The following is a 27,913-nucleotide window of genomic DNA, read 5'->3' as shown; positions in this document are numbered from 1 at the left end:
ATATAACTTGTCTGCACATTAAGGTTTTGCTATTACTTTTATTATTTTTAAGTGCTTTAAATTCCAGTTTGTTTCATACGTTTCTTTATTCAGATGGATTCCATTAGAGTTAAAAAGTAGTGATTTTATCTAAGGTTTATGGCTTAGAACCAAACGTCATTTTCTAACCTCTGTTTTAGTTGCTTTCTCTGGTGCTTTAAAGTTATAACCAGAATGTTTTATCCTGCACTAAAATGCATCACGAGCATACAACATGTAGCTATAATAGTGCCCCATGCAGGTAATGTTTGAAATTATAATTCAGCATATCATTTTTTTTTGTATTTTACTAATTGTTTTAATATTTTACTAGCTTTCGTTCTTAAAAACTGGTTCATTTAATGTAAATAGGTGAATTATGTTCAGCTATTATTTTCCATTTCTCTGCAGTAGCATGTGGAGTCATGTGATCCAGAAGGGGAATCTAAACATCCACCATCAGTGAAATGCTCCAAGTGTGAATAGAGATGGACTCCATTAATCTTTTATTGTTTTTAAGTTGTCACCTAAAATCTCTGTAATACATGACAGTTTTTAATTCGGACGGGACAAAAGGTTCAATAGTTTAAGTGCTATGGATGATTGGTCAGAGGAGTTCTGGCTTTACCTCAGGATCTCCACCCACTACATGAAGATCCTCTAAAGGCAGGCAGCCAGGAGGCTTCCTGATTATTTGGTCAAACTATTTAGGCTGTGTTAAATTCTTTCAAGTCAAACCCATAACAGGAACACACAAAAAAAGGAACACATTTTACATGATGGTGATGTCATGCTGAGCTTCTGTAGAAGTGAGAGCTACTCACTGACATTCCTGAGAAATTATCAAGCTGGTCACTGTTGGAGCTCTTCCCTCCCATCTCAAACAAGCAATGAATGAAGGCCATAAGGTCATGAAAGGAACTGATCTTCCCATTCAAATATCATTTTCAGTAAAAAGTAGAACTAAAACCAAAAAGCTTTTATTAAAATTGTCAAAAACTTTGCACAACCTACCAATAAGACAGTGGTTTATCGTCTTACATTTCAGAAGGTTTAATTATTTGACTGTTCTTTGCAGAATCTCAATAGATTATCTAAACTTTAAAAGTTCTTCGATCAACTCCAGTCAAAAAAATAACATTAATTACAAAGATAATTTAGCTCATTTTTGAACTAAATTATCATTTCTATTTAGTAATAGTAACTATTTACTAGTCGGTAAATCATAAATAAATATGGTAAAATAGCTACTAAATATTTACTATTTACTAAATATTTTACTATTTTGTAAATAGTAAAATATTTACTAAAGATTGTAATATACTTAGTAAATATTAAAATGTGAGTAATTATGTACAAAAACAAATATCATTTAATGTGGTGTGTATCTTTTTCTGTCTTTCTGGTATTTCCCTGAGTTCTGTGAGTATTTCTGTCATTTTGTGATTAAAATTCTTGTTTTGTTACTCCACTGCGTCTGAGTCCCCTTCAATCCTTGCTAATCAGGGCATTCAGTGGTTTTTAGCACATTTTGACAAGAGATACATTTTTAATCGTACTGTAAAGCCAGATATTTATATTTTTGTTTATTTGCCAAAACGTTTTTTATGACATATATGTCATATGCATTTATGACGTACATATGTAATATATATGTCATGACATATATCACATGTCATACATGTGATGATATGACATATTTGAAACAAAATGTAATATTGATGAATTAGTAATGAAAAATCCAGGCAGATATTTGCACTTGAACTGGCAGAATGGTGTGTGACTTTACACACAGCTGCATAGTCACAACAGACGCTCCAGGATAACAATGGACAAAGGACATGAGTCACACTCAATCACATACTGTTTCTTTTTTCAGAAAAGTAAAGAGTCATCTCTCTCTAATGCAAAAAGCACACACAGACACACAGACGTCGGTACCAAACTGAAAACATGAAGTTATTCCACTTGTCTGAAGATGGGTTTGATAAGGAAGAAAAGTGTTGTGGTGTTTAAAACAAAAGTAAAAGGAAAACTAAAAGTAACAAATATTGGATTAATTAGCATCAAGTGATATGAAAAACACAAATGTTATCTTTTAAAATCAAACAACCAGAACATTCATAAATAAAAAACGGATTTAGAAGTAAGAACATCTTCATACTTCACTGCAAAAACAGAAATAGAACAGGCAATTAAAATAAGCAATCATTATGAGAGATAGAAAACTCATTAAGTCTTTGTTTCCTGGTTACTTTAGCACCACTGAACAAGAATGGAAGCAAAACAATGCTACAAAATTTGAACTTTAATCTCTGTAAATGATTTACAGAGTGTTAATCCAGCTGGCGCTGCTCGTTGGGTCAGAGGTCAGTTAGCAAAGGGAAGCCATACCTTCATTTGTGAAATACTTTGCTAATCCCTCTGAGTCACATGATTAAAAACAACCGCAGCAATATGAGGTTCTGAGAAGAAAGCCTATATGTCTCCTTGTAGATTTCTCCTTTTTCACTTTTTCCACACTTGAAGTTTCAAATCACAAAAAAATAATATCAAAGAAACATACCCTGAGAAAAAACAACATGCTCTTTGCAAATTATAATTTTGTTTTGAAGAAAAAAAAAAGGACTATCCACAATTAGCCCTTTGAGTGGGCTAATTGTGTCCTTCCCCACCTTGTTGAAACAAAGAATGCACTGTAATTAACCACATTCTTTGAAAAGCTACATTTAATTTCTTTTGCCAAACCTAGAGCTGAAAGGTGTGGGATCCACAGAATCACAAAACACAGTAAAAGTCAACATGAATATATCATCTCCCAATCAAAAAGAAAAATTTGGAATAGATGAAAAACACAGTTCTTGACCTCTGTTTGTCTGTAAAAGGTTACAAAGCAATTTTGTTGTGTTTGAACACCAATTAGCCAAAGTGAGGGCCATTATCCACAAAATGAGAAAACAGTACAGCGGTGATTCTTCCCTGAAGTGGCCGGTCTACACACATTCCTCCGGAAATGAATCAATGACTCGTTCAGGAGGTCATGAAAGAATCCAGAACATCTAAAGTGCTGAAAACCTCAGTCGTTTCAGTTTAAGGAGTCTGTTCATGATTCATTATTCAAAAATAGCTTCCATGGGAGATTTTCAACGCAGAAGCATCTTCTGACTACCGAACATTATACCGGTAGTGCAGTGACTGATATGTGACTTTAACGGGTCGTTCAGAATCAAAACCTTTCCAAAGTGGTTGAACAAATTTTTCAAAGAGGGCCAAGTTAGTTTAAATATCTTTTTCCTTTCAATAAAATCATTTGATCTTTTGCTTCTGGTTTATTCCATCAAGAAATTTTTAAATACACAGAAAGATTCCTCTTACAAAAAAACTGAGAGCACTGTAAAGCACAGAAATCCTAAGAGCACAGTCGACATTTTAACTTGAAATGATTTATGCTTTTGTGTAATATTATGGCAGTTGTGTCAAACAATCTTGCATATCCAGTTACTTCTTCTATTTTCACTTCAATGTAATGTCAAGCGTAAGACGTGTTAGTAGAAAGGCGCAGCACGATGAAAACTTGTTTTTCTTTATATTTTGCTTCCCAGTGAAACAACTAATTTGTTTAGTAAAGAGTTTTCAGCTTTTATTTGGATATTAGATGCTTATAACTCATTATTGTTACCTGAGCACGTTCAGGGTAATGTTATTTTTGGTTGCAGCTATTATTTCATAATTTTTTAAAAAATGGATCTTGGATTTTGTGAAGATAAATTATGCAATTTACCTTAGGTTTAGATAAAAAAAAAAAAAAAACTTTAATGACAGGGTACACATTTCATTGTTATGATGATGAATAATAAATAGTAGGTGAAAACCTGGACTTCAGTCAGTGGAGCAACAGAAAGATGCTGTAATACTTTGAGATTATGTTTGGCTCTTTGGAAGGAAAATACAAAGAAACAAGAGATTTGCCCAGAGCTGTAGATGAATTTCCTTTCAATCTTCATTATTAATAAAACATTTATAATGGTGCTGATGTTTGTCACAACTTTCAGCTTTAAGTAAAAAAAATAAGTATCTGTCAAATATCTCTTTCAAACCTAAGTGCTTTAGTTGTTAAATGTTAATAAGTGACATCATGCACAATGTTTTCTGATGCAGTGATGGGATGTGAAGAACGGGGGGGTGTTGTTTACAATGAGCGTGTTGTCGTTTTTATCTATTCCACTGGTGGCCTCTTCTACTCCCATGTCTCATTAGATAGAAATGAATGCACTCATTGTGCTTGAAGAGTTAGCAAGTATCTGCTGCAGCGCTTTTCCTAAAGTGACGAAGAGGAGACGGACTGCATCCCGCTGAGAGGAGCGGCCCAGGCCACACGTCCCGCTGACATTAGCGCTAGTCCGGCAGAGATATGCATGACACAGCCAGTGACTTCATCACTTAGTGATATCACAGAGTTACTGTCAGCCTTGTATCTTCACTGATTCAGCTGTTCTTACGGCCCTCCCTGGCAGCTGTCCTTTGCATATGGGTTGTAAAACTCAGACTCAAAGTCTGCTCCGCCATCGTTTTTCAGCTGACGACTGGCTCCTCGTGGGGTTTTCGCAGTTGCACTCTTGCTCGGCTCCGTTCTTTCTCTGGTCTTTGGCTTCAAGTCGGTCAGACGATAAGAGAGTCTCGGCTGAGAAGCGTGCTCTGGTGAGGACAACACAAAAAAGTGAATGTTGAGCGGAGAAACGGCGAGAGCGAACATTAGAGAAGTGACGTGAGGTTAATAATGGTGACGGGGAACCTGGGACAAACTGCTCTTCAACTGTTCTGCACATTGTTTTTGTTAATGACGATTTATTTTAAGGCCAGAAACAGGAAGTGTTTTTGAGGTTGAACACCACTCTGCCCCAGGTGTGACTGTGAGTTAACAACCGGTTATAAATGTTATGGAGAGAAGTTGGATACAGAACAGAGTATTCTACCTAGTTTTCATTCTGGTAGCATCTGAACCTGACCTGTCAAAGGTACAACAACAAAACTTACTGTAGGTTTTCAAAACACCCACCCAGCACAGAATCAACGGAGAGATATAGGAGTAAACACTTTCAGATTTATCAATTTTTAGCGTCAAAGATTCGGCACATGTTCGACTGCAGGGCATTTTGTCAGCTAAATCCAAAATCAAATAGTAAAGAACAAACAAAAAAAAAAGGTTGTTAAAGTAGGAATCTGTCAAATCTGGCACACCTACCAAGCGCCTAAAGCAGAAACAACACCCTTATTTGGGAAAGTAGCTGATTTTATGACCTTTGATGCAATGAAAAAGCTGACAACGCATCACAGAGTTTTGGTTGGACTTTTTCAGCCCTTGAAGTTTTTTTTTTTTTTTTATAATATGTGGTGAGTTTGATGATTCACATGAGCAAAACTCAACACAGGAGGGCACTAAATGTATAGAAATGTAGCTTTGCTTTTCTGACACAAAATCAAACTCTAAGGGATTTCATTTTTTTTATGTGAGGTTCTGTGAAGAGGGTCGGTACCTTAACTAGAGTAGACGGGAATATTAAATTTGAAGGATGCTCATAATTACACAGACATTTTACAACAGTGCAGTCCATCCTGGTATCAGTAAGTCATAAACTGGAACACATTTGCATCGTTGCTTAGTTTGTTTTTGTTTTCTGCACATACAAAGTCATAATTCCAGGGATATCACTTCAAAACAGCAGAGACCATGAGCTGCTTTTTTTCTGGTGAGATAGGAGGACCTCTCTTTAAGCAGGGACATAGGATAACAAACTTTTGGTTCAATTAAAAAAATAAAGAATATTTAGGAAAGACAAGATCACTGTGCAAAGAGCAACAATCTACCTCAAGATGCAGAACTGAAATCTTTGCAGTTATTGCTGCCAGTAGCAGAATATGAAAGCAACTTTACAGTGAGGTAAGAGGTGATACCAGACATCAGTTTTACAGATAATAATAATAATAATAATAATAATAATAATAATAATAATAATAATAATAATAATAATAATAAAATGGGTCCAAAAGAAAAGTAAAGTATGTAATCAAAAGTAGCCTTTCACCATAAAGAAAACTAACTTTCAAATTGAGGCACTTTCACATGTAAATGAATGAATAAAAGCATTTTCTTACAATCCTCAACCATTATGCCTTAAACATGTTTTGCTCAGCTAGGTATTTCTGGCTCTCAATTCAAACAGGGACCTTAACTGTATCTGATGTTCCTCACCACTTTCCGGGACCGGTCCCTGTGCTCCTCTCTGTGAGCGGGCAGGGAATGAAGAGGCGAAGGGGAGTGGGTGTTTGCTTGGAGCGACCGCGGAGACGGTCTTTCAGTTCTGGCTCTCTCTGAGTCGGAAGGAGACAGCGAGTCCGCCTCTGGTCTGTTACTGGGAGAGCGGCTGCAGAGACGACTGGACTCTCTACTGGTTTTTTTGCCGCTCCTTATTGAGGGCCAGTCTAAATCTTCCTCAGCCTGGGCCCCGTTTCTCCCCTGGGAAATTCCTCGCAGCTTCGCTTTACGCTCCAACAGGCTGTTCAGGAAAGTGGCATCGTAGTCCCTTTCCTGAGAGGAAGTCGATGGTGGATCCATTTTGGGGGGAGGCGGCTCAGCCCTCTCCCTTTCCCGTGTGATCCCCCTCTTTTTGGGAGAAGGTAGAGGACTTATGTTGTGTTTGCTTTTATGGTTTGCTCTGGTATGCCCTTCATGCTCACTGTTGTCGTCAAGCTCATCCCCGTTGCTGTAATAATGCTGAGGAGGACCCTTGCGATGGGAGGGATATCCACCATACTCCAGCACCTCCATCTCATACTCCACCATTTCTTCTTCTCTCCGTTCGGCTCCTCTTCCTCCTCTCTTCTTGTAGGTGGTAGCAAACTCCTCCAGCTCATCCAGAGAGACGGTCCGTCCCGAAGAGTGATACGTCTTCCTCTGCAGATGTTCTGAACGAGGGTTCCACCTGCAAAACGTCACAGAAGGTTACTGCATTCTTGTTTTTAATGATAAAGCCACCCCAGGATCCACACGTTTCCTTCACCTGTCGTGTTTGTCTTCATCACTCGAGTTCTGCTGCCTCTGACTTCGACCAATCCTGTGCGACTGAGAGGAAGATGGCGGGTCGTCGCTGTATCGCCGTGGAAGCAGAGGCTCGTCCTGGCTGTCGAGGTGGTCTGAGTCGGGGTCGTGACGGTAGCGATGAGGCGATGAGGGGTTCTTACGGTGGCGCTGCAGGTCTGGACTGCGGTTCTCATGGTAGCCGTGTGGTTCCGGGCCGGAGTCTTGATCAGGGATGGCGGGCAGAGCTTTCTTCTGGACATTCCTGAAAGTTTGGTGGAAGTTGGTGTCTCCTTCGTGGAGGGAGCTCAACTCCGACTGATTACAGGCTGGATAGATAAAAAATAAAAATAAAAAAATAAATTAAACATTATAATAAAAGAAATCATTAAAAATAATCTTTGAAAAGGCAGCGTGCAGAAGTCTAAGAAAGTCAAGAATCCAGAAGAAGATGACCAGAAGTTGTGAATAAGATTTGTGTAAAACCAAATCAGATAGGCTGGCATGCTCATCTGCCACATTCTCACATGAGCACAACAGCAAACCCAGCAGGCAGAACATTTGAGAGCAGGGAGGCATGCTGGGACAGGACTGAGGAAAACAGGAATGCTAAATGAAACTATACAGCAAGCAGATAGCATCAGCAGGCTTGAGTAGCAAAGCTGCAGAGTGGGTTTATGAAGCTTCTTACACTGTTTGCTGTTGGACCCAGAAGGGTTGAAGTGAGCCAGCTGTTTCTCTACATACTGTAGCACCCTGAGCGAGTTTTGATCCTGTGGTGAAGGTACGCGGTAGGGAATCCCTACAGCTTGCACGGGCATCGGAGATACTGCAACAGTCGTAATTGTAAAAGTCTACTTTCAGACAGAGGTACTTAGCAAGCATGAGTGATGCCAAATTTGGCCTTTGGTTCATTTACAACGAGCTGGCGCTGTCACCAGAATCTGCTACTTATGCAAATTGTCTGCAACAAAAAGGAAAACACTGTGGAAATCCTAGTTCCAGTGAATTTGTATATTTTCTTTTGCATTATGTCACAAAAAACAACCTGAAACTGCTCCACTGACTGGTATTGAGGTGACCAGAGTCAGAGTATTTTTAGGTTGGACTGCTTGGTGGAGAATCAGCAGATTCAAAGTGTTATTTTGCTTCACTAATGGCAATGACAGTTTTTACTAATAAAGACTGAAGGTGAGCATTATGTGTAAGGTCAGAATGATAATATAAAGAACAGAAAGTGTGGGATTTGCAAAAATTGGACACAGGAACTCATGAATCAAACTGCAATTGGTTCATTTCGCATTATGACGCTTAATTCAGCAGCCAAGAAAATTCTTAATCTGAGGAATATTTTTTGAATTTCAGCATATGATTTTACAGTAGTCAATAAGATTTGGCTGATTAATATTGACAGAGATGCATCCAACAGTATTTACACAATCTGTTTTTTCCAAATCAGATCTTTTCTAAATACTTTTCAGTTCGTATTGAGTCTCAACCCAATAATCTGTTTCTCATAGGAAGAAAAGATAAACCTCACCTGCTGCCACCAGAGTCCCATCTGAGGGAGCGACGGTCGACACCTTGTCCACCAGGGAGGGCGGGGCGATGGGGATCATGGCTGGAAGTCCAGACACAAAGTATGGAGGGTAGGCTGGTGTTTGAGGGGTGGAGGCGCCAGTCTTTATGCCCTTACCCGCTTCATACACTAAAAAAAGAAATAATTATACTCACTTCCATAATAAGAAAACTGTAATTTTTTTTTAGTTGGCATCAATAATCTTGGCATGAATTGCTTCCCAGTCCGAGTGTGTGTTTATGCTCACGGTGTCGGGGGCAGCAGCACGTGTCGGGGCAGCACCAGCAGCTGACGTAGCAGCAGCAGGAGTGGGGGCAGCACTGACACCAGCAAACTCCAACCAGGAGCAGGAACAACACACTGCCGAGCACCACGGCCACCACAAACGCCCACTCTGCAGGGACACACAGACAAATACGTGGTTTTCATAATATCTGCTTAAGAATCAGGACCTGATTTTGCTCTAGTATTTTTTCCAGAGGACGCCATGTCATCATCTAACATAGCGGTTTACAACCTTGTCGAGTTTGGACAGATGTGTAAATGCTTAACATGGAAAACTAGATAACTTAGTTATAATCAGTAAAACAGCCCATATATTGTTTTTTTTGTTTTCGCTACCATCTTGAACTTTTACTCTTCTGTCCAGGCATCAGACGTTTTTTTTAATGTACATCCTCAGTGTAACTGTTCTTTTGACAACCAGACTTGGTATAAACATCAGCAAAACAAGGATTACTTTTATAAATCAACTGACTAATTTGTTAGATTATAAAGCAACACTGATTGGTGACCTGCCAGAAATACTTCCCACCTCTCACTCATGTGACCACAATGGGTAAATGTTGCAAACACACACACACACACGAATCCCAGCACCACACCACACTGTAGTGCTACCAACACCATGACTGCTACATTTTATTGCACTTTATAAATAATGTTTGAGTCATATGAGTTGTCAGCAATGAACACCATTTTATTTTTAACTTTTGTGACCGAAATAGCTAATGTCAAGCTGACAGAGAACTATTTCACTTTAGATAAGACAACTAAATGGCAGCAGAGAGATAACAATGTTTTAAAACCTTTGTATCAAATCAGTTAATAAATTAACAAACAGAACTAGAAATCTCCAAAGAAAGAATGATAGACTTAAACTGTGACCAAACAACTATCATTGTCTGTGACAGAAACAAGAGGTTAACCGTTTACAGACAAATAGAGGAATAACTAACTTGCAGAAATTTAAGTCTTTTTCCACCTTCTTTAGAAATCTGAGCAAATGACAAATGACAAGAGGTAATTTTGCTCAACATTTTCTGAGTGTAACAGCACAGACATGATGCGTGCAATCAGTGCAGCTGACAGACCACATCTGCTGCCTCCGTCTACGGAGACTACACAAAAAGAAGGGGAAGGAGAGGGAAGATAAGGAAACCTTCAACAATGTTATATTCCGCTCGGCATTCTCTCGCTGTCTCATAAACACAGCCTGTGGCCACGGCTGCCGAACACACACTGACAGGAAACCCGCTCCTGCTGCAGGAAGGAAAAGGGTAGTTTATGCTGCTCTCTACGACACTGAAGATCTGTGGCCGTTTCAGATAAATAACTCGTAATGGGATCTGATTTACAGACACCGGGACTCCTACGTCAACACACGATCACACCTGAGCATTTTTAACTCCCACAGAAACCTGCGCGTGAGTCACTGCAGATGACACTCGTCGTCACAATGCCTGCAGCTGAAATAAGCAACTCCTAACCACCCGCCCTTAGAGTTATATCACGTCGCGTTGGAAGTATTTCAACACAATTCCTGCAGTTCGACGATTATAAACACGTGTCACAAAAGCCAAACTCCACCTCCTTTTCTATCTGCTGCCTTTTTACAGACCTTTAACCAAATGCAGTGGGATGACATGCTAAACCGAGCCATAAATAACTGTAATGACCATAATAACTGTTTTCCAGCACTGCTTGCATCATCTTGGTGGGAGCATCGGCCAGCTCATTATTTGATGGGTGTGGACCAGCCTGTTATCTAGAAACTGGCTCTGTTAAAGTGTCCTTAGAGCTAATTCACAAAAAATCTGTAGTGTTATCTATAAAAAATATCAGGAAAACAGAATATTGGACATGATGGGCATGAATAAGTGTGGACAATTATTTATTTTATTTTTGTGGCATATTTTCAAACCTGATTACAAGATGTTTTGGGAAAACTAAGATAAAAAGTAACCAGCCATCTAAAAACTAACTTTTGATTTTACTTCAGCAGATGATCTAGAAATTGTCCTTTGTCTGTTACGAGACAAAGCCAGAAGAAGCTAAGATGCGGTTTAAAGACAGAAGGGTTAGCATGGACGAAAGAAAGCAGATAAAGAGTTAGAAGACATTATGCCCCGACTGTACCTGGCATAATCTTCAAATCAATGTCAGGCAGGAGATCTTCAGGCACACCTGAGAAACCTGGAGAGAGACAGAGCAAAGGTGACCAGAGCAGAGGAGAGCGGATGGAGTGGATCAAATCAAGTGATTGGTGTAATTAGGTGGAAGTATGCAAGCGTGCCATAAAGCATAAACACAGCAAAACGGGAAGAAAAAGAGGGAGAGAGAGAGAGCCGACAGGTCAGGGAATGAAAAGTAGGACATGTTTTGTCTGGTTTCAGAAAACTGATATATCAGAGCTGCTGATGAGAGCAATCAGCACGTCGTTTCTGATTTTAAAGGTCTTAAAATGTCATCTGTCTGATAGTAGCACAGACTGAAACTCAAAATTATACCCATGAAGATAAACAGGCAGGACCCAAGAGAAAGGAAGAACTGTAGACATCCCAGATGTGAACATTTTTTCAGTTCTCAACAGGCAGCGAAAATGTTTTCTTAATAAGGATTCCCCCAAATCTGACCAACAGTCATCTCATCAGGTGTGAAAGCACTTTGTACGTAACCTCAATAATTTTAAGTCCTTGTGTTTTTGATTGCAAAATTTCAAAGAGTTGGTCAAAGCACCTCCGCAATGAAGTTTGCAAGTTTGACAAACTCCCTGAATTAATTGGTGCTAAACGTTGTTCTACAACATACTAAGCCAAACTTTGGAAACGGTAGTGGAGCTACACACTATGTTGTCAATCATGCATTGCTATGAGATTTGGTGTGTGTGTGTGTGAAAGTTTTGCATAGTTTTTAATACATGTCACAGAGTAGGCTTACTGGTGCAAAAGAGTGCAAAATGAACAAATTATTAGTTTATTTTCTGTAAATAATACACCTTTTGATGTTGGTAGATGGAGAAATTTAAAACTTGTACATGTCACTAGCTGACCTGTAGGTTAACTCTTTAAAATATTATTCTACCACAACATTAGAGCCATCAGCTGAGGTACAATATGGAATACTAGAGGCACTTTAAAAAAAAAAAATCTGTTTACAAAGTGCATATCATGAGTGCAGGGAAGCAAACTGCAGCTTTGTGAGAAGTGAAACCTCCCGGCATATGTCTGAGATGCAAACAGAACCTGGTATTTAACAGCTGAGGGTGTGAGTATTGGCAGAAAGGAGGAAAGGAGTGTTTGCTGTGCCAGAAAAGAGGGCAGCAGAAACAGCGTGCAAGCTGAACGTGGCCTGACTCCAGCTGACAGCGCACATACCTCACTTAATATCTCTGTGGCAGGCTAAAACTGGTCTTTGCTGGATTTGAACACTGTATTATAAACATACAATTTGTCCTTTTGTATATTTCAGTTTTGTTTAAGTTTTTTAACCTGTTGCTTTGTTTTGTTTGTTGATTTGTTTTCTTGGTCACTTGGACTGACTGAAACCTTATGATTTCCTAAAATTGACTTCCAGGAGCTTCAGATTGTTTTTGTACCTCGTACACGGTGATGTTTATGAACCGCTTCCCTTCCTTTTTTCCGTTTCCAGAAGAAGCATAGAATAGAAGTGAGCTTGGATAAAAATAAAAGGTGGAGAATGAAAGGAACTGCATGGTTTTAGAAGAAAATGAATCTTGTATCTTTCGCCTTGCTGCAATTTTAACCAGTTTTTAACTGGTTTACCCAAAGAGACCATGTGCCATATTAAATCTTGTACAGTATTCATAGTGTCTGGAAACTGGGCCTTACTTTACAAAGCTCTGTAAATTATCAGTCAAGTGTCTATTGTATCGCTGTGCTCTGCTCTGCCTTCTCTGCATCATTAAATCTTCCCTGCCTTCTTCTCTGCGAGGCGATTTGCTGTAAAGACAAAAGACCCCCCGAGCGCGGCCTCCGCTGTTGTTATGGGAACACAACAAGCGCCTCACATGGTGCAGTAGGTCAGGAAATACACACATTTTTGGGGCTATGGCGGATTTAGCTCAACACCCAACAACATAGCAGGACCTTTTTCTTCTTGTGCTTTTAGTATTACATTACCTCATCTTTATCACAGTGGAGAACATTCCCGCAGCTTAGAGAAAGCTGTAGGAGCTGTGTCCTGTGAGTCTGTCCAATACCAACCAAATAAAAGTTCAGCCTCTGGAAGCTGGAGGCACCAAACAGTCCAAAAATGTTTCTTGGCAGTTTTTGTGACAATGTTTGCAACTGAACACACACAACAACATACATGCACACACACGCACACGCACACACACACACACACACACGCACACGCACACGCACACGCACACGCACACACACTCGGCATATTAATTTTAAATGTTGAAGTTTGCTCTATAGGAACTGTATTTCAAAGACCGGGAAACTGAATGCACTTGTTGTAGTTTCAAATGAAGGAAGAGCTTCTTGGTGTAAATCAGCCCCTCAATAACTCCGAGTGGCTCATTTTAAAGGTTCTGTAATGCAGAAAAGTCCAGTGTAAAAGCTAGTTTCACAGTAAACAGGATGCCACTTGAAAATCTGCATTGAAAAGCATTTTAAAAACGACTGTCAAAGTGGTCACGAAGAATAAAATCCACAAATCTAAAACCATCTATTGAATCGGTGACACTGTTCCAACTGGTATTTCAAGTTAATTTAACTATTATGGATTACCCGACAATATTTACAAATATATATTTTTCAAAGATGAAATTTGAAATTCTTTTCATCAAAATGTGATGAAAGAAGCAACAGGAAAGCAGAAATAGCTCACCAAGAACCAGCAGCTCCACCGAAGCTTCATTCTGTCCTTCTATGTCATCAGCTATGGTCACTTGGCAGAAGTACACACCGCTGTCTCCCCACTGGACCTCTCCTATACGCAGATCTGCCGCTGCATGAAAAATGAAGACACAATTTAAAGGCAGCTATTCTTTTTTAGTTTTTAAACAAACATCCTCTAAAATAAGTGTGTTCTGCATTACTCTGAAATGAAGTGTTTTTAAATTTATTCAATCAGTTGATGGCATTGATGGTCAAAAGCTCATGAAGCATGAACAGAACCATGGTCAGTTCAAAATGTCCCACTGATGGTATAAATTTGTACTCGGAAAAATACAAAGTAACCAAAATTACAAAAATTACAAAGATATGATATGTTGAAAGGGTGAAATAATCACCAAGCCCGGCGCCAAAACACTTTAATGGAAAAAAAGAGAATTCTTCTATTTGGTCAACTTTTACATGTTTTACTTTTAATTCAATGTTTCTTCAGCCATTTCAGAAATGAGAGAATATTTTTGAGTCATCCAATAATAATTGTATTATATATTGCTTTTATTGAAGCTGATCTTCTAGATTATTAGTTGCTTTCTGAAGGTTTGTCAGAGATTTTCTTTAAATATCATTTAATTTTCTACAAGTTTTCAGTCTAATCCCTGACCTAAAGCTTTACATATTTCTAACTATAACACAGTTCTTACGTAGAAAGCAAAACGACTTTGTTTCTTACTCTTGAGGACATTACACCTCATATTTAAAAAGCTTCTTCAGTTCTTGTGAAATATCTCCCAGAAACCAGAAGACGTCCAGTTGCTTTCAACTTAAGCACTTAGGATTGGATGACTGAGAATCAACAAGAGCTTTTAAATACCAGTTACCTAAAAGGAAACAAGTAGAACATAAATGTTGGTTAATAATACCTAGTCATTAAAGAGTTGAAAAAACTATTTTGTTAATGCGCCATGACATTAACTTACTCATCTTTATTTGCTCTCTGACACTGGGTGTCATCGTGTAATACACTGCCTGCTAAATCGTATTGTTTGAATAACCCTGCTACTACACAAACAACAGTGTAGGAAGACTTTCTTATTTAAAGTCAGATTGATCTGGGCAGAGTGAGAAATAGGGGAAAAGTGAATGTAATGCAGACTTTTTTTTTATCCCTGATATTTCTTGCTTTTCCCCCTCTTTGGTCTGATTTCCTCATTGTGAAGGACAGTATCCACAGTGTGCTCTCGTGGACAGGTGCAAAGAGGATCAGGAAACTCGAAAAATTACTGACAAATAGCACTTTATAAGATTTCATGGGTAAACAAGTCCAAAAAAAATAAAGAATGGTTTAAAAGTTTTGCGCAGCATATTACAACTAAAATGGCAGTGAGAGAAATGTAGTTATAAAGAACATTACTTCTGCAAAAGCAATTATTCCTCTGAACTGAACACGATTACAGGAATTCAACAAGTATTTCCCAGTTCTAGAGGGGCGGTTAGATTTAATTTGTGTGATTAAAATGTGATTCATTGAACTGAAACATCATTGGCTTGCTGACAATCCTGGGTCTCCAACTCTATTGTAAGAGGGTCACATGCATAAATACTTCAGACAGGAAACACTTTGTAGAATTCCCTTCCTTTTCCTGTTGGCCAAGGAAAGACAAGCTGGGACCAGTCTCCGATTCGCTTATAAAATCTGAGTATCTACGTCGCCTTTGGGTTTGTGGATTAACTTTTTACCTAATATATGACTGCATCTTCTGAGCCGTGTGTATGAACCGTGAAGTGTGGAGCTCGTTAGCCATGTGATTACCAGAGCACCCCCTGCCCAGAGCCCACTCAGAGAGACTCCAGCCTCCCTGCGACCCTGAATAGGATTACATGGGTATGGATGACTGGACGTCTCCAAAGGCAACAAAGGATTTTACAGTTTTTTTGGGAGGGGGGCGGGGGGGGTTGCAGGTTTACAACATCACTACTCTGTAAGTAAGACAGGAGGTGGAGTGGGACAAAGAAAAGAGTGTGATGTTGAGAGGGGAAAAAAAATGAAAACTTGGACACAGAAATACATCAGAGGGAACAAACCAGAGGTCAAGATGAATGGAGGGACAGTGTGAAAGCCTTTTCTTTTGTCCAAAAATCCTGGCTCAAGAAGAGAGTTAGAGCTCCATAAATCTACGGCCAGCAAACAAGCCCACCTCTCTTTGCTCAATGAGCTTTTTCAGACACACATGCATAAGAACAGTCTGTCCCTTTAGTCTTTGAAGGACATGATGGCAATACAGCGACACAAAGGGAAAACTAAGGGCAGTGGAGTGGCATGTTTACATCGAGAGTTTGCAGCCACAGCTGAAACATCACCAGGCAACAACAATGACCGTCACCGGGTGATCACGGTTTGAGAAGATGGGTTTCGACGACAGACATCTGCAGAATGGGGGGAACGTCTTACTGTTGATGATGGTAACATCTCTGTTCTTGTAGTACTCTGAGAGCGTGACCGAGGACCCGGATATGGAGGCCACGGTCCTGACGGTCCTCCTGTTGTCAGAGCAGTCGAGGTGGCTCGCAGTGGAGCCCGCATCGTAGCCGCCGCCGACCCCTCCGCTTCCGCTCTGCAGCCCGCCTCCGCCCAAGCTGTCGGGGAAGCTGAACGAGTCCCTCGTGCGGTCCCGGCAGTACGACTTGTAGATCCACTTCACCATAGCGGGCTGAGTGGAAACACTGGTGTACTGGCAAGGCAGAACCACTGACTGGAACAGAGTAGAGTACCTCTTCTCATCTCTCACCACCACATGGAGGCCTGAGCCTGGAGGAGGGATGACTCCTGTGAGGGAAGAAACAAGATGCATTGGTGGACTGAGGAAGCTGGGATGGTTAAAAGAATAACAATCCCAGATTGTACGTTTACAGAACGTAGAGCATAATCACTAGCAAACTAGTAAATCAGCTTGAAAATATACTACGGTGCTAAGAACTCACATCTTCTAGTAATTATCAATAGTTTTTCAGGGTTTTTGATGGTCTTTCAAATGTTTTCGGATTAAGTTGTAATAATTGCGTTAATGACAGGGAGTACTTGAACTTAGTTGCCACAATGATCTTTAAGTCAGAGTTCAGAATAAAAACATTATCTCTAATGTATCTGGACTGCAAAGATGAATAAAAAGGCAACAAAAGCCCAAAGAAAACCCCTTGAAAAACTAGAAAATTATGAATCAAAGATGTTTAACGTGAGTACAGGAAAATATTGCTGATTGGAAATGAGAAATGCATAAATCAGGACACATTTTGACTAATAGTTGTTGCAACTGTTTGAGCTGCTTGCGTTCGCAGAAACCCAACAGAGCTTTGCTGACCTGCTGGTCACTTTGCAGCTTCTGAAGCAGTGGGAGGGAGAGGGAGCGTTCAACTCACAGCATAACACGAAGACTACGCTAAAAATGCTGGGAACTACAGTGAAGCAATAATGTGAGGGAAAAAAAGAAAAAGAACCAATAAAGCACACACACCCAGGAACATCTGTGCCTGCTGTTCTGTGAATATTTTGATTTGTGAGGCCAGGATATAGGGGGCAAAATGACTGTGGGCTGAAAGGAGAGGAGGGGTGTGCCTTCACTCACATTATCACAATTTAAAGAATCATTTAAACTGACTCTTATATTAACTTATAACCTAAGACTATGAAAGATCTAGAGAGATTGTGCAAAGAAGAAAATCCATCTCACTGTATTCGTTATGATGGACTTCCTTATGATATAAATGTTGTCCAAGGAGGTTGTAAAAAATATTAGAAGCAAAAGAGAATATACTCTTTTTAGTTGAATGATTGCAACTAAACCACATGTCATTTACGGTTGGATTTTTCATTCAGGAATTAAACTTCTGCAAGTGGCTTAACAGATAGTTTATATCTTGGGGGTTCCCATATCATTTAGTATTAATTACATTATGTTATTACAAGTGAAAACCATGTACACTCTGTTCTTAAAATGAAAAATAACCTGATAAAACAGATAAAACATTGATTCTCTTATCAAGTTATATAAATGATAAACACTGAGCATCTAAAAACTTTAGCTCAGAGTTGTGGTACTATCCTGGATTTATGAGTTTTCAGGAAAGGATTACTGGGAATGTTTTGAATGCTTGTATTAAGGTCATGTGAGGAAACACTGAATGTTTTTTGCTGTCTTGGATCAAACCCGTCTCACTTCAAAAAGATTTAAACACTTGACAAATTGATTCAATAATCAATACCATTTCAAGAAATTAGTTAAACCGCTGTTTGCTTTCTATGTTGAGGTAAAAAAAAAATTTCCCTTAACTTATCTGGCTCCAAAATATCAAGGAAAGATTAATCTCTTTCAGACCTGTAACATAATAACATAACCCCCCAAATAGAAAAGGTACATTTTTCCAGATTAAAAACACAGAAGATTTAAGATTTTTGATTGCTATTGTCAGTTTCAGACTGTTGTCACTATAAGCAAGAAAACTTATGACGATTACGTCGCAACTATTACCATACTTTTCTAATTTAATTTCTATAATTTGATGAATAATACCTTTTAATCCTTTTTCTAAAGCTCTGTTCATATTTGGTCACATTTTCTGTGTATTTTTAGTGTGCTGTCATATATTTCCTCCGAATAAGTAGAGGTCAGCTCCTTTCTTCGAAAAATCCAGTTAAAATGTAGCCTATCTGGAAACAAAACAAACATACAAACAAAAAAAACAGCCTGATCCCAAACCCTAAAGCTTCTAACCCGGATCATTCACACATGACTTAATCCGAATCAAACAGTCTTGGCATAAAGAAAAATTGCGAAACTGCCCCCAAGCTCCAGTACCCTTAACTAAAACCTGCCTTTGACAGTCTTTCCGAAGGCTGGATCACTTTTTCCTTAAGTTTCTGCTCAGCCTACCTGCCAGAAAAAGGATGAAAATCCGCCACATTTCGGTAAAAATCAGCTTCCAGATTCCTGTGGTGAATATTATGAATATTGCAGGCTAAAAACTTTGTTTTATTTCCTCCTCCGTCTCATCCCTGGATGCTGGTACAGGATCGAGGAGACAGTTTATAACGGGACAACAGCGCCGAAGAGGACATCCGTCAAGGTTGGTGAAGTTCAACACTTTCCGGCTTTCGACCTTTCATAATAAAGTGATCACTGACGCAAACACTTGGTTAAAGTAGCTAGTCATGGAAAATAATAAGTTCTCGTGTAGCTATGGGCTTTAATTATGAAGATCAAATTGTGGGATTTCAAAATTGTCTTTAACATAGGTTGTTTAGGACTAGCCTGCAGCACACTTTCACTTTCTGATTGTAATTTTTTTTACTTTAATTTGAAGATAAAGCTCAACCTGCACATTCCGTACATTGAGCAAAAATATTTGTGTATAAAATTTTTTTTTAAAAAAAGTAGAAAAAAAAAACAACTTTATTTTATTTTGAAATTGTAAAAAACGTTCTTCCTCAGTAGAGAAGAGGCAGCTTGGTGCAGCAGGCTGTGAGGCGTCAGGACGCTCCCCCAGTGTGTTCACAGACAAAAGATGTTGGGAGAGACGGAGGGATGTGAAACTGTCTAGGTTGAATCCAGACAACGTTGGTAAGTAACTGAATCAATAAATGAACTATATAGAAGTTAGACATGTCTGCAAAATGAACTTGAAATTATGATATGGACTTTTTGCCAAGGGGGAAAAACAAACACACATACAACAGTTAAAAAAATTAAACGGATAAAACCTAACCTAGTTAAATGTCCCAATATTTATTTATCGTTTAATGTTTAATTTGTACATAAAATTTGTTTATATCCGTTTTTGATTTAATGGCAAAATTCATACTGTATTAGTAAATGTCTGGAAAAATAAATACAATGGTCATTTTTCACTTTGCACATTTGGTTGTTTTCAAACCACTTACTTTCTATACATGTATTATCAGTTTGTTTAAGGCATTCTTTTTAGGCAAAATAATGCCTAAAAACATTCTAGAAATTTCTTTTTAGAGTCAAGGCTAAGTTTAGAAAATTCAGCTTTGAATTTATTTTGAAAACACATGCAAAATGGATAATATACAGCTCTGGAAAAAATAATGAAGACACCTGAAACGATCAGTTTTCTGACTTTACTTTTTCTAGGTTCAATGAAATAATGACATGTCTCTGAAATTCCAAGCAAATATTTAATATTTATTTGCAGGAAATGACAAATGGTCAAAATTTGCATTGTTTAAGAGCCCAAATAATGCAAAGAAAACAAGTTCATATTCATTTAGAAACATAGTTTTAACTCAGGAAGAGTTCAGAAATCACCATTTGGTGGAATAACCATGAGGTTTTTAATGGTTATTCCACCAAATAACCATTATGTGGGCTCTTCATTTTTTCAGTGGGCTCTTTATTTTTTCCAGAGCTGTAGATTTGGATCAAGCAGCTCTTCTAAATCCTTGTGGATTCTGCAAAAATAAATGTTGAAAAAAATGCTGTCGCCATTTAGTGACAGGATTTTAAAATGTCCTGTTTATTTTGTGGAACAAACAACTCAAATTTTTCCAAGAGAAATCTTTAATAAATGTTAACAGCAAAACAGTACAGCATGTGAAATATCCATTTCAAAATGTACACCACACATTCAGATTGAAATAATTTTTGTAGATCGAGTTTTGTAGTAGAGGTTTATTATAACAGAAAATAGGACGAGCATCATTAAACCAACAACCAGCATAAGAGAAAGTTCCATTTTAACATTATTGTGGTTAAAAAAAAAGAAAATTACACTTATATACAGATACACTTTTAGCCTTGTGCAAAATAAACCAAGTAAGCATAAAAAAGCACCAAGATAAAAGACATGATCTCTGCCGAGAAGGTTGTCTTTTAAATAACTACATCTTGGAAATGACAAATATTTATACCCAGCAGAAGCAGATGTTTAAAGGTACTACAAAAGATAAAATGAAAAAGTATTCAAAAAAAGAAAAAGACTAAAATACCAGTTAATCTAATTGCATAGATCATCTTGCACACATTTGGCAGCATTTCATGACAGCCTTTGTATTTGTACAAAACAAAATCTCTGACTGGAATGTGATCAAACAGAAACAACTTAAAATGTAACTGAATGTAAAAACTCAGTCTTTATAAAAATCAAAACACATTACATACGTATGTATATATATATATATATATATATATATATATATCTCCATCCATCCATTTTCTTTACACCCCCTTGTCCCTTGGTGGGGTCAGGAGGGTTGCTGGTGCATCTCCAGCTAACGTTCCAGGCGAGAGGCGGGGTCACCCTGGACAGGTCGCCAGTCTGTCGCAGGGCAACACAGACACACACAGGACAAACAACCATGCACACACACACTCACACCTGGGGGCAATTTAAACAGACCATTTAACCTGACAGTCATGTTTTTGGACTGTGGGAGGAAACCGGAGTACCCTGAGAAAACTCACGCATGCACAGGGAGAACATGCAAACTCCATGCAGAAAGACCGGGGCCGGGAATCGAACCCAGAGCCTTCTTGCTGCAAGGCAACAGCTCTACCAACTGCACCACTGTGCAGCCCATATAATGTATATATAGCTCAGAAAGAACAAGGTAAGCATCAAAGCATATTTACATTTCATTTCTAAGGAGGATCATTTTTCAAAGTACACCAGATATTTGACATAAAATCCTGTGAAGACTACCATTTACTATAATTAGCTCAACACATATTAGGAACTTGATAGGCACTTTAAATAATATGCAGTAATCTTAAAAATATATATTTTATCTGGTGGGTATGTGAAATGTTGTCCACCTCCTAATGTGTTTATCATCTGGATTTGGCATACAGATATAATAAATATTTGGTATAATTTAAAAAGGCAGTATTATGCATTTTCCAGGTACATAGTGCCATTTTATAGCACAATGCTTTTACCAGCGTTGCACTGAGCTCTTAACTCGTATAATGAGCTCAGCAGATGCAGTTCTCAGGTGTTTGCCAATTTCTGCTGGCTAGTCTGAAGGAGCTGAGCGGGGGATGTCGTGCCCAGTGAGGTGGAAGTTTGGAAGCTGCAGCTCTGAGGAGGAGCTGCGCCTCGTATATGGGGCTCGGTCCACCCTGGTATTTTGCACAGCTGAATGGTTGTCACTGAGATTAAAGGATTTTGAAAGAATCAAGACAACACCCCAGGTATGTTTTTGATGAGGGAATAACATCATGACATGATGTAAAGCTAAAAAGATTTATTTTACATAATACTGCCTCTTTAAAAACTACATTTCAAAACAGACTGGACAACACTTTGTAATTTGCAACAAGATGTTCTGGTCCATTTCCTCTTCTTGTACGATAATTGATAACTGAACAATCCAAAGAGTCTATATCATGTTTTAAAATCTCAGGAAAAATTCCAGTTGGGAATAATTTGTGCATTTGGGTTAAAAAAACAAAAACATATAAAACTGTTAAACAAATGGGTGATTTAAAACACATTAGCTGGGTTACCCCCTAGTAATTGCAATCCAGCTTCTCTAAGGTCTGTCGCGGTCATCAGAGCGGGGGCCTCTGCGATCATTGTAGCGTCGCTCATCATCATAGCGCTCATTGCGGTCACCTGGTTTGCTGCGACGGTCATCGTAGTCGCTGCGACGGTCATCGTAGTCACTGCGACGGTCGTTATAGTCGCTGCGCCGGTCATCATAGTCGCTGCGCCGGTCATCATAGTCTTTGCGGCGGTCATTATAGTCGCTTCGGCGGTCGTCATAGTCGCTTCGGCGATCATCGTAGTCTTTGCGGCGGTCATTATAGTCGCTTCGGCGGTCGTCATAGTCGCTTCGGCGGTCATCGTAGTCGCTTTGGCGGTCGTAGTTGCGTTCACTCCTCTCCTCGTAGTCATCACGTGGATTAGCTGCTTTGTTCACACTGGAATCATCATGTTTGCTCTTCTCTCCATTTTGAACAGACTCTTCGTCTGCAACTCTGGAAAATAAACAACAGTCAGACACTTAGGGTGAGGGAATAAGCTCCTTTATCAGTCCACAAAAAGATGAGCTAGACAAAGCTGGTTGTACTTTTGAAGAAAAAAAAAGTAGCAAATGTATCCTTGTAATTTTGTAAAACCTTAAAAATATATATATGATACACAAATGGACGATAAACATACCATCTAGTTGTGAAGGCAAAAAGGTTTGTAATAATCACTGGTAAATGTATAAAGATATATTTATTGCTAGCCAGGCTTTGCTTTGTACAGAGGGTCTGGACCCTCTGCTATTGAGAACCAATTGCTTTCTGTAACCGTGGACTCCAGAGAGGAGGATTTAAATTTTACAGCTTTTAAGTTTTACCAAATTACTAACATTTGGCTGTGAAATATAAAATGTGCCAGTTTGATAATATAAAGCTTACCAGAAATTGCCTGAACTGCAAAAAACTATCCCTCACTGCTAAGAGAGACGTGCTGAGCTGAGCTAGACAGCTGTTGTTAATGTTAATTCAATATTTGGAAGGACGACCAACATGAACTGAAAAGCTTTGTTCACTTCCTTCTCTGCCATTTTCAAACTGAAGGCATACTACAATTCTAAAACAGCACGGAAAATCAACCTTACTGCCTACAACTATTTCTTCTGCTCACTGATTGGCCCAATTGAAATTCTACCAAAGAAATCAACTTCAACGGCAGAAAGACCGGAAAGCTGAAGGGAGATGAGAATCAAGCAGAACAGTGAAGGAAGGCAATTGCCAGGCAAACTAAAAGCTTGTAGCGTACCCTTACTGTGAAATTATAATTTCTTTCAATATTCTCCATTTTTGCCATAATTAATTCCTATTAATCAAAATGTACTAATGTTTCCTGTCAAACTATCTTTCTAGTTATAAGCTGATTTTCTTGTAAGTTTGAACGCACTGATGTGAGCAGCTCACATACTCAACCTCAAACAGACAAATCTCAGCCTTAGCCCGGGACAGTTGAGAATCTTGTCCATCATTTTGGATTTGCATTGTTTTATAACTAGCATGTTTCGTTTAGAGCTAGAGCGTGGGAGAAATAATAATAAAAACAAACAAAAAAAAAACATTACGGTGCCATGGCATAATTCTCCTTGTCGTCATTCTTCTTTCGGCAGCAACAGCAATAGATAATAACGATCAGTAAGATCACAGCTACGATGGCTGCTCCAATGATTGCTGCTGTTGAACCGATGTTCATCATGGTTGCTGCATAAATCAGAGAAGATGAGTTGAAACAACAACGCACAGGAGAATTAATTGCTGCAGCGATCAGATCTGTTAGAAGGTCATATTACGTGGCAAGACTGTGACTGTGAGGTTGCAGGAAGCTGAGCGAATCTTGTTTTCTGAAATGCAGATGTAGAATCCGGAGGTCTCTTTGGTGATGTTGTACAGAGACAGGGTGCCTTCCTCTGAAAAACAATCACAAATGCAACAAATGATGTAATATAAGTATATTACTTATAATACATATAAGTAATATACTGAAGTTATTACTTATATGTAAGGGTGCACAACATCATAGAAACATGTCGTATTACTTCTAAAAATCTGGGACGACGACATCTGTTGCAATCAACCTACAATACTCTAATAAACATATAGTGCACTGATGCAGAGCGGTGTAATGGTTCCTTATCTGTGTCTATGAGAGAAGTGTTAAAAAAGTTGTCGTAATATGTAATTGCAAACTGTTTGCATTTTTCTTCCATTAACTAAAATACAAAGTTTTCAACATAATATGTAATTTTGGATCACTGCATGTTGCCGACTTGGAGCTCAAAATGATCTGGGAATCCATTTTGTGCTGCTTCTATGTTTTGAGGTTGGAAGGCCTCAATGTCATAATCTTTAACGCATTCATATTCAAGTCAGGACTCTGGATGTGCCACTTCAAAACACTGATACTTACAATCAGAAGTAATATGTTGCTAAAATGACTAGATTACTTTAAACTTTAATCTTTCAGGATACATTTGAACTTTATTTGATTTCACCCTGATTGTCTAAATTCCCACTGAATTGTCTGTTTAATGATTTCACGAGGAAAAAAAATATTAACAAAATATAAACATCAACAACAAACCAATTTTGGGAGAATCTCTTGTTTCTTTTCTTGTTTTTTTTTTTTGTTTTTTTTCAGGGCCACAATTGTTTTACAGAGGTTTACTCTCCTTTGTGTTTTTGTAGCTTCTGTGTGTCCCAAATACTTACTAGCAGTGGTTTTGGGGGGAAGAACACGAGGATTGTTTTGCGCATCATAACTGTTCCACTTGTAAGTTGGAGGAGGAGACCCTTCCTCAGAATAACAGATGAGGCTGATGTTTTGGCCGTACGATGCTGTACCCTCAATCTTGCAGATGGGTTTAGATGGAGCCACTTGAAAAAATAAGAAGGATAAAGAGAGTGGTATGATTTGTCTTTGAGAAATCATTTTTAAAGAATGACCAGAATGCAAATTAAGCTTTACCCAGAACAGTCAATGCTGCTGTGTCAGCATCTTTGCCTACATTATCCCTTGGGATCTGGACTTGACACTCATATTTTTTGTTGTCTGCCATTGTGATGGAGGACAGCTTAAGGTCAGCTTTCCCAGTACCACCATTAACGTTTGCATCCACAGACACCCGACCCTGGTACTCTGGTTTAATGTCTGTGACTCCATTGGGATGATAGTAGGTGATTATCACATTCTGTTGAGAATCGCAGCATTAGAGAAATATGTCAATTGATTCGAATGAAAAACAGACAGAGAGATACTTACGGCCTCATCAGACCATGTGACAACGGCCAGCGCTGGACTGCTTAGAGCGCTTTGAAATGTGCAGGGCAGTGTGATGTTGTCTCCTCTGGCGAACTCGTACTGATCCTTAGGGATGTCAACCTTGATGGCAGCAACAGCTGACCACACTGTAATAAATTAAAAAGATGGTCACTCCAATGATCATGCAGTTATGTATTGTTGAATAAACAGCAACAATGCTCAACACAGTAGCTCCTCATTAGGCCTCAGCAGTTGCTTCCGAGTTTACAAAAACACCAAATCACAATTTTAGTCAACCGTTTATTTTCGTGTTGATTTGCTTTAAATTATTTAACTAAAAAAAAAAACTGAAACAAGGGATGCGGCTGTGGAGCGACCATAGGTAAGGAGGACTTAGTTCTTGGTGCTGTTGTCACAAGTTCAAGTCCTGACCCTGTCGCCATCGCGGTATGTCTACCCGCCTTCCTGTCTGTCAAATAAAGGCCTCAAGAGCCAACTAAGTCCCTTTAAAAGAAGGAACAAGTGCATCATAAGAGTGTGCAATGTTCTACTTTTCCAAAATGATCGACAAAAATGCTCATTTCAAAATGTTATTCAAATTCCAAAATACTTCATTGATCACATAGGGAAATTAAATAAATTCAATTTGTCATTAATGCCAAACGCATTCGTTAAACCGTTTAACAAAATGGTTTTTAGACAAACCATCGCTGTTAATGTAAAATCGTGCACGTTTTAAACAAGGCCAAAGGCTTTGAATAGGATCTGCTGGGCCTTGTGTTTTAAAATGTACAGTGTCGATTCTAAGAGCTGCTACTTGACACAATGTTTTTCGTAAAACTGTTGGGGGAAGAAGAAATTTAAGTAAAAATTGTTTTAAAAAAAGTACAGTTTAATAAGAGAGCAGGTCCTATGTTCTATTCTTTTTCTTTTCTTCAGAAAGTTGATCCTGAAGGTGCGCAAACAGGTGTGGTCATTAGCCAACACAAGGAAACAAGCAAATTCCCCATTTACGAATACTCACCCACACAAAGCAGGGCCAGTGTAGAAGTTCTCCTTTCCATGGCAAAGGTGGTAATTTAATCCAACCAAACTCACGGTTCTATTTTCTTCAATCAAATAAGAAAAGCGGGAAGCCGAGCGCCAAGGATTTCATTTACATAGAAACCTAAAGACTCCCAACGTGTTGAGCCCGATGGGTGCGTCTACTGCCCCGATTTGACTGACGGCTTTTTCGGCCAATCACTACACAGCCTGCTCGGTAGGTGACTTCTTTTGTCCCGCCTACCGCGCAGGTTTCTGCTTGTCATGACATACACCAGGATAGTTTGTCAGGAATCCTCGTTAAAGAAACCTCGTTTCTACGAAATGGTTGAAAGCAGGGGAACATATTATTCTTTTTCACGTTTCTCTCTCACTCAATTGGTAAAGATATTCAGTTTTGAGAATTGTGAGCAGGGGGTTGCTTCTTAATGCTCTCCATAATTTTAATAGAAATGTGTTTTCTTCCCTCATCTCGAAAGAATCGCCTTCATAATGTTGTAAGACAGATAAATATTAGGAGCCTTAGAAGACTGATTAGCAGATGGTATTGCGGCCATAACATTGTGTGCGCGACTGAGAAACAGAAGTTAGTTTTTTTTTTTTCTTCCGGTCAGACTGGTTTGGCAGGTTATAAACAAAGTGACTCAGATGTGCCAGAACAGACACAGCAAAACAGGAAGGAAGAATTTAAAAGAATGCGGTCTCTGGTTTTGATATCTGTAAAGAATATTTCTAAATATTACACAGTTGCTATACGTGTGATGAGGTCAATCTTTTTTTCTTTTTTTAATGAAAAAGGCTCAATTTTTATTTTATTTTATTTTTTTCTTAAATCATCAGACAGTGTTCTTCTGTATGCTTCGATAACCATAAGACACGAAAATGAACAACTACATGTTGATTTGGTTTTACATAATAATTTGAATAATATGAACAACTTTCCACACCCTGTCTGATGAACACAATTAATGTCTTGCAGAGTAGAAGACAAAGCTTAGGGAAAATTAGGGCTGTAGCGAGTGCTGCACCGCCCCCTGGTGGAGCTCAATAGACGTGCAGTTAAAATGTTTGAACAATCCATCCATCCATTTTCTTTAAACTCTTGTCTCTCAGTGGGGTCGGGAGGGTTGCTGGTGCCCATCTCCAGCTGGCGTTCCGGGCGAGAGGCGGGGTTCACCCTGGACAGGTCGCCAGTCTGTCGCAGTGTTTGAACAATCTGAAAGAAAATATTTAATACTGATCTGTCTCGAGTTC

At 38.8% G+C, this 27,913-nt stretch overlaps 2 protein-coding genes across 5 annotated transcripts; both read right to left on the bottom strand.

The window, feature by feature from the left end:
* Positions 1–1,589: 1,589 nt before the first annotated feature.
* On the bottom strand, positions 1,590–19,174 carry LOC103462021 (immunoglobulin-like domain-containing receptor 2). 4 transcript variants are annotated; one of them, XM_008404481.3, is made up of 11 exons: positions 18,745–19,174; positions 16,269–16,643; positions 13,812–13,931; positions 11,091–11,147; positions 8,920–9,066; positions 8,634–8,801; positions 7,785–7,922; positions 7,077–7,422; positions 6,269–6,998; positions 4,992–5,024; positions 1,590–4,713 (listed from the first exon to the last, which is right to left on the bottom strand). In XM_008404481.3, exons 1-10 carry the CDS (start codon positions 18,773–18,775, stop codon positions 4,992–4,994), a joined length of 2,145 nt encoding a protein of 714 aa, XP_008402703.1. In that variant the 5' UTR covers positions 18,776–19,174; the 3' UTR covers positions 1,590–4,713. The 4 variants fall into 4 exon arrangements, with proteins under 4 accessions (XP_008402703.1, XP_008402702.1, XP_081461228.1 ...); XM_008404480.3 differs by lacking the exon at positions 4,992–5,024 and having other exon boundaries at positions 18,745–19,171; XM_081605102.1 differs by lacking the exons at positions 4,992–5,024; positions 7,785–7,922 and having other exon boundaries at positions 18,745–19,173.
* A 1,202-nt stretch (positions 19,175–20,376) lies between these two features.
* On the bottom strand, positions 20,377–26,847 carry LOC108166200 (cell surface A33 antigen-like). The gene is made up of 7 exons (XM_017304124.2): positions 26,640–26,847; positions 25,616–25,761; positions 25,322–25,544; positions 25,066–25,230; positions 24,147–24,263; positions 23,922–24,057; positions 20,377–22,815 (listed from the first exon to the last, which is right to left on the bottom strand). The coding sequence occupies exons 1-7, from the start codon at positions 26,677–26,679 to the stop codon at positions 22,368–22,370; spliced, it is 1,275 nt and encodes a 424-aa protein (XP_017159613.1). The 5' UTR covers positions 26,680–26,847; the 3' UTR covers positions 20,377–22,367.
* Positions 26,848–27,913: the final 1,066 nt, after the last annotated feature.

Source organism: Poecilia reticulata, chromosome 3 (genome assembly GCF_904066995.2).
Source record: "Poecilia reticulata chromosome 3, P_reticulata-male-v2, whole genome shotgun sequence".
Taxonomy (NCBI): domain Eukaryota; kingdom Metazoa; phylum Chordata; class Actinopteri; order Cyprinodontiformes; family Poeciliidae; genus Poecilia; species Poecilia reticulata.
This window is presented reverse-complemented; position numbering and strand designations above follow the sequence as displayed.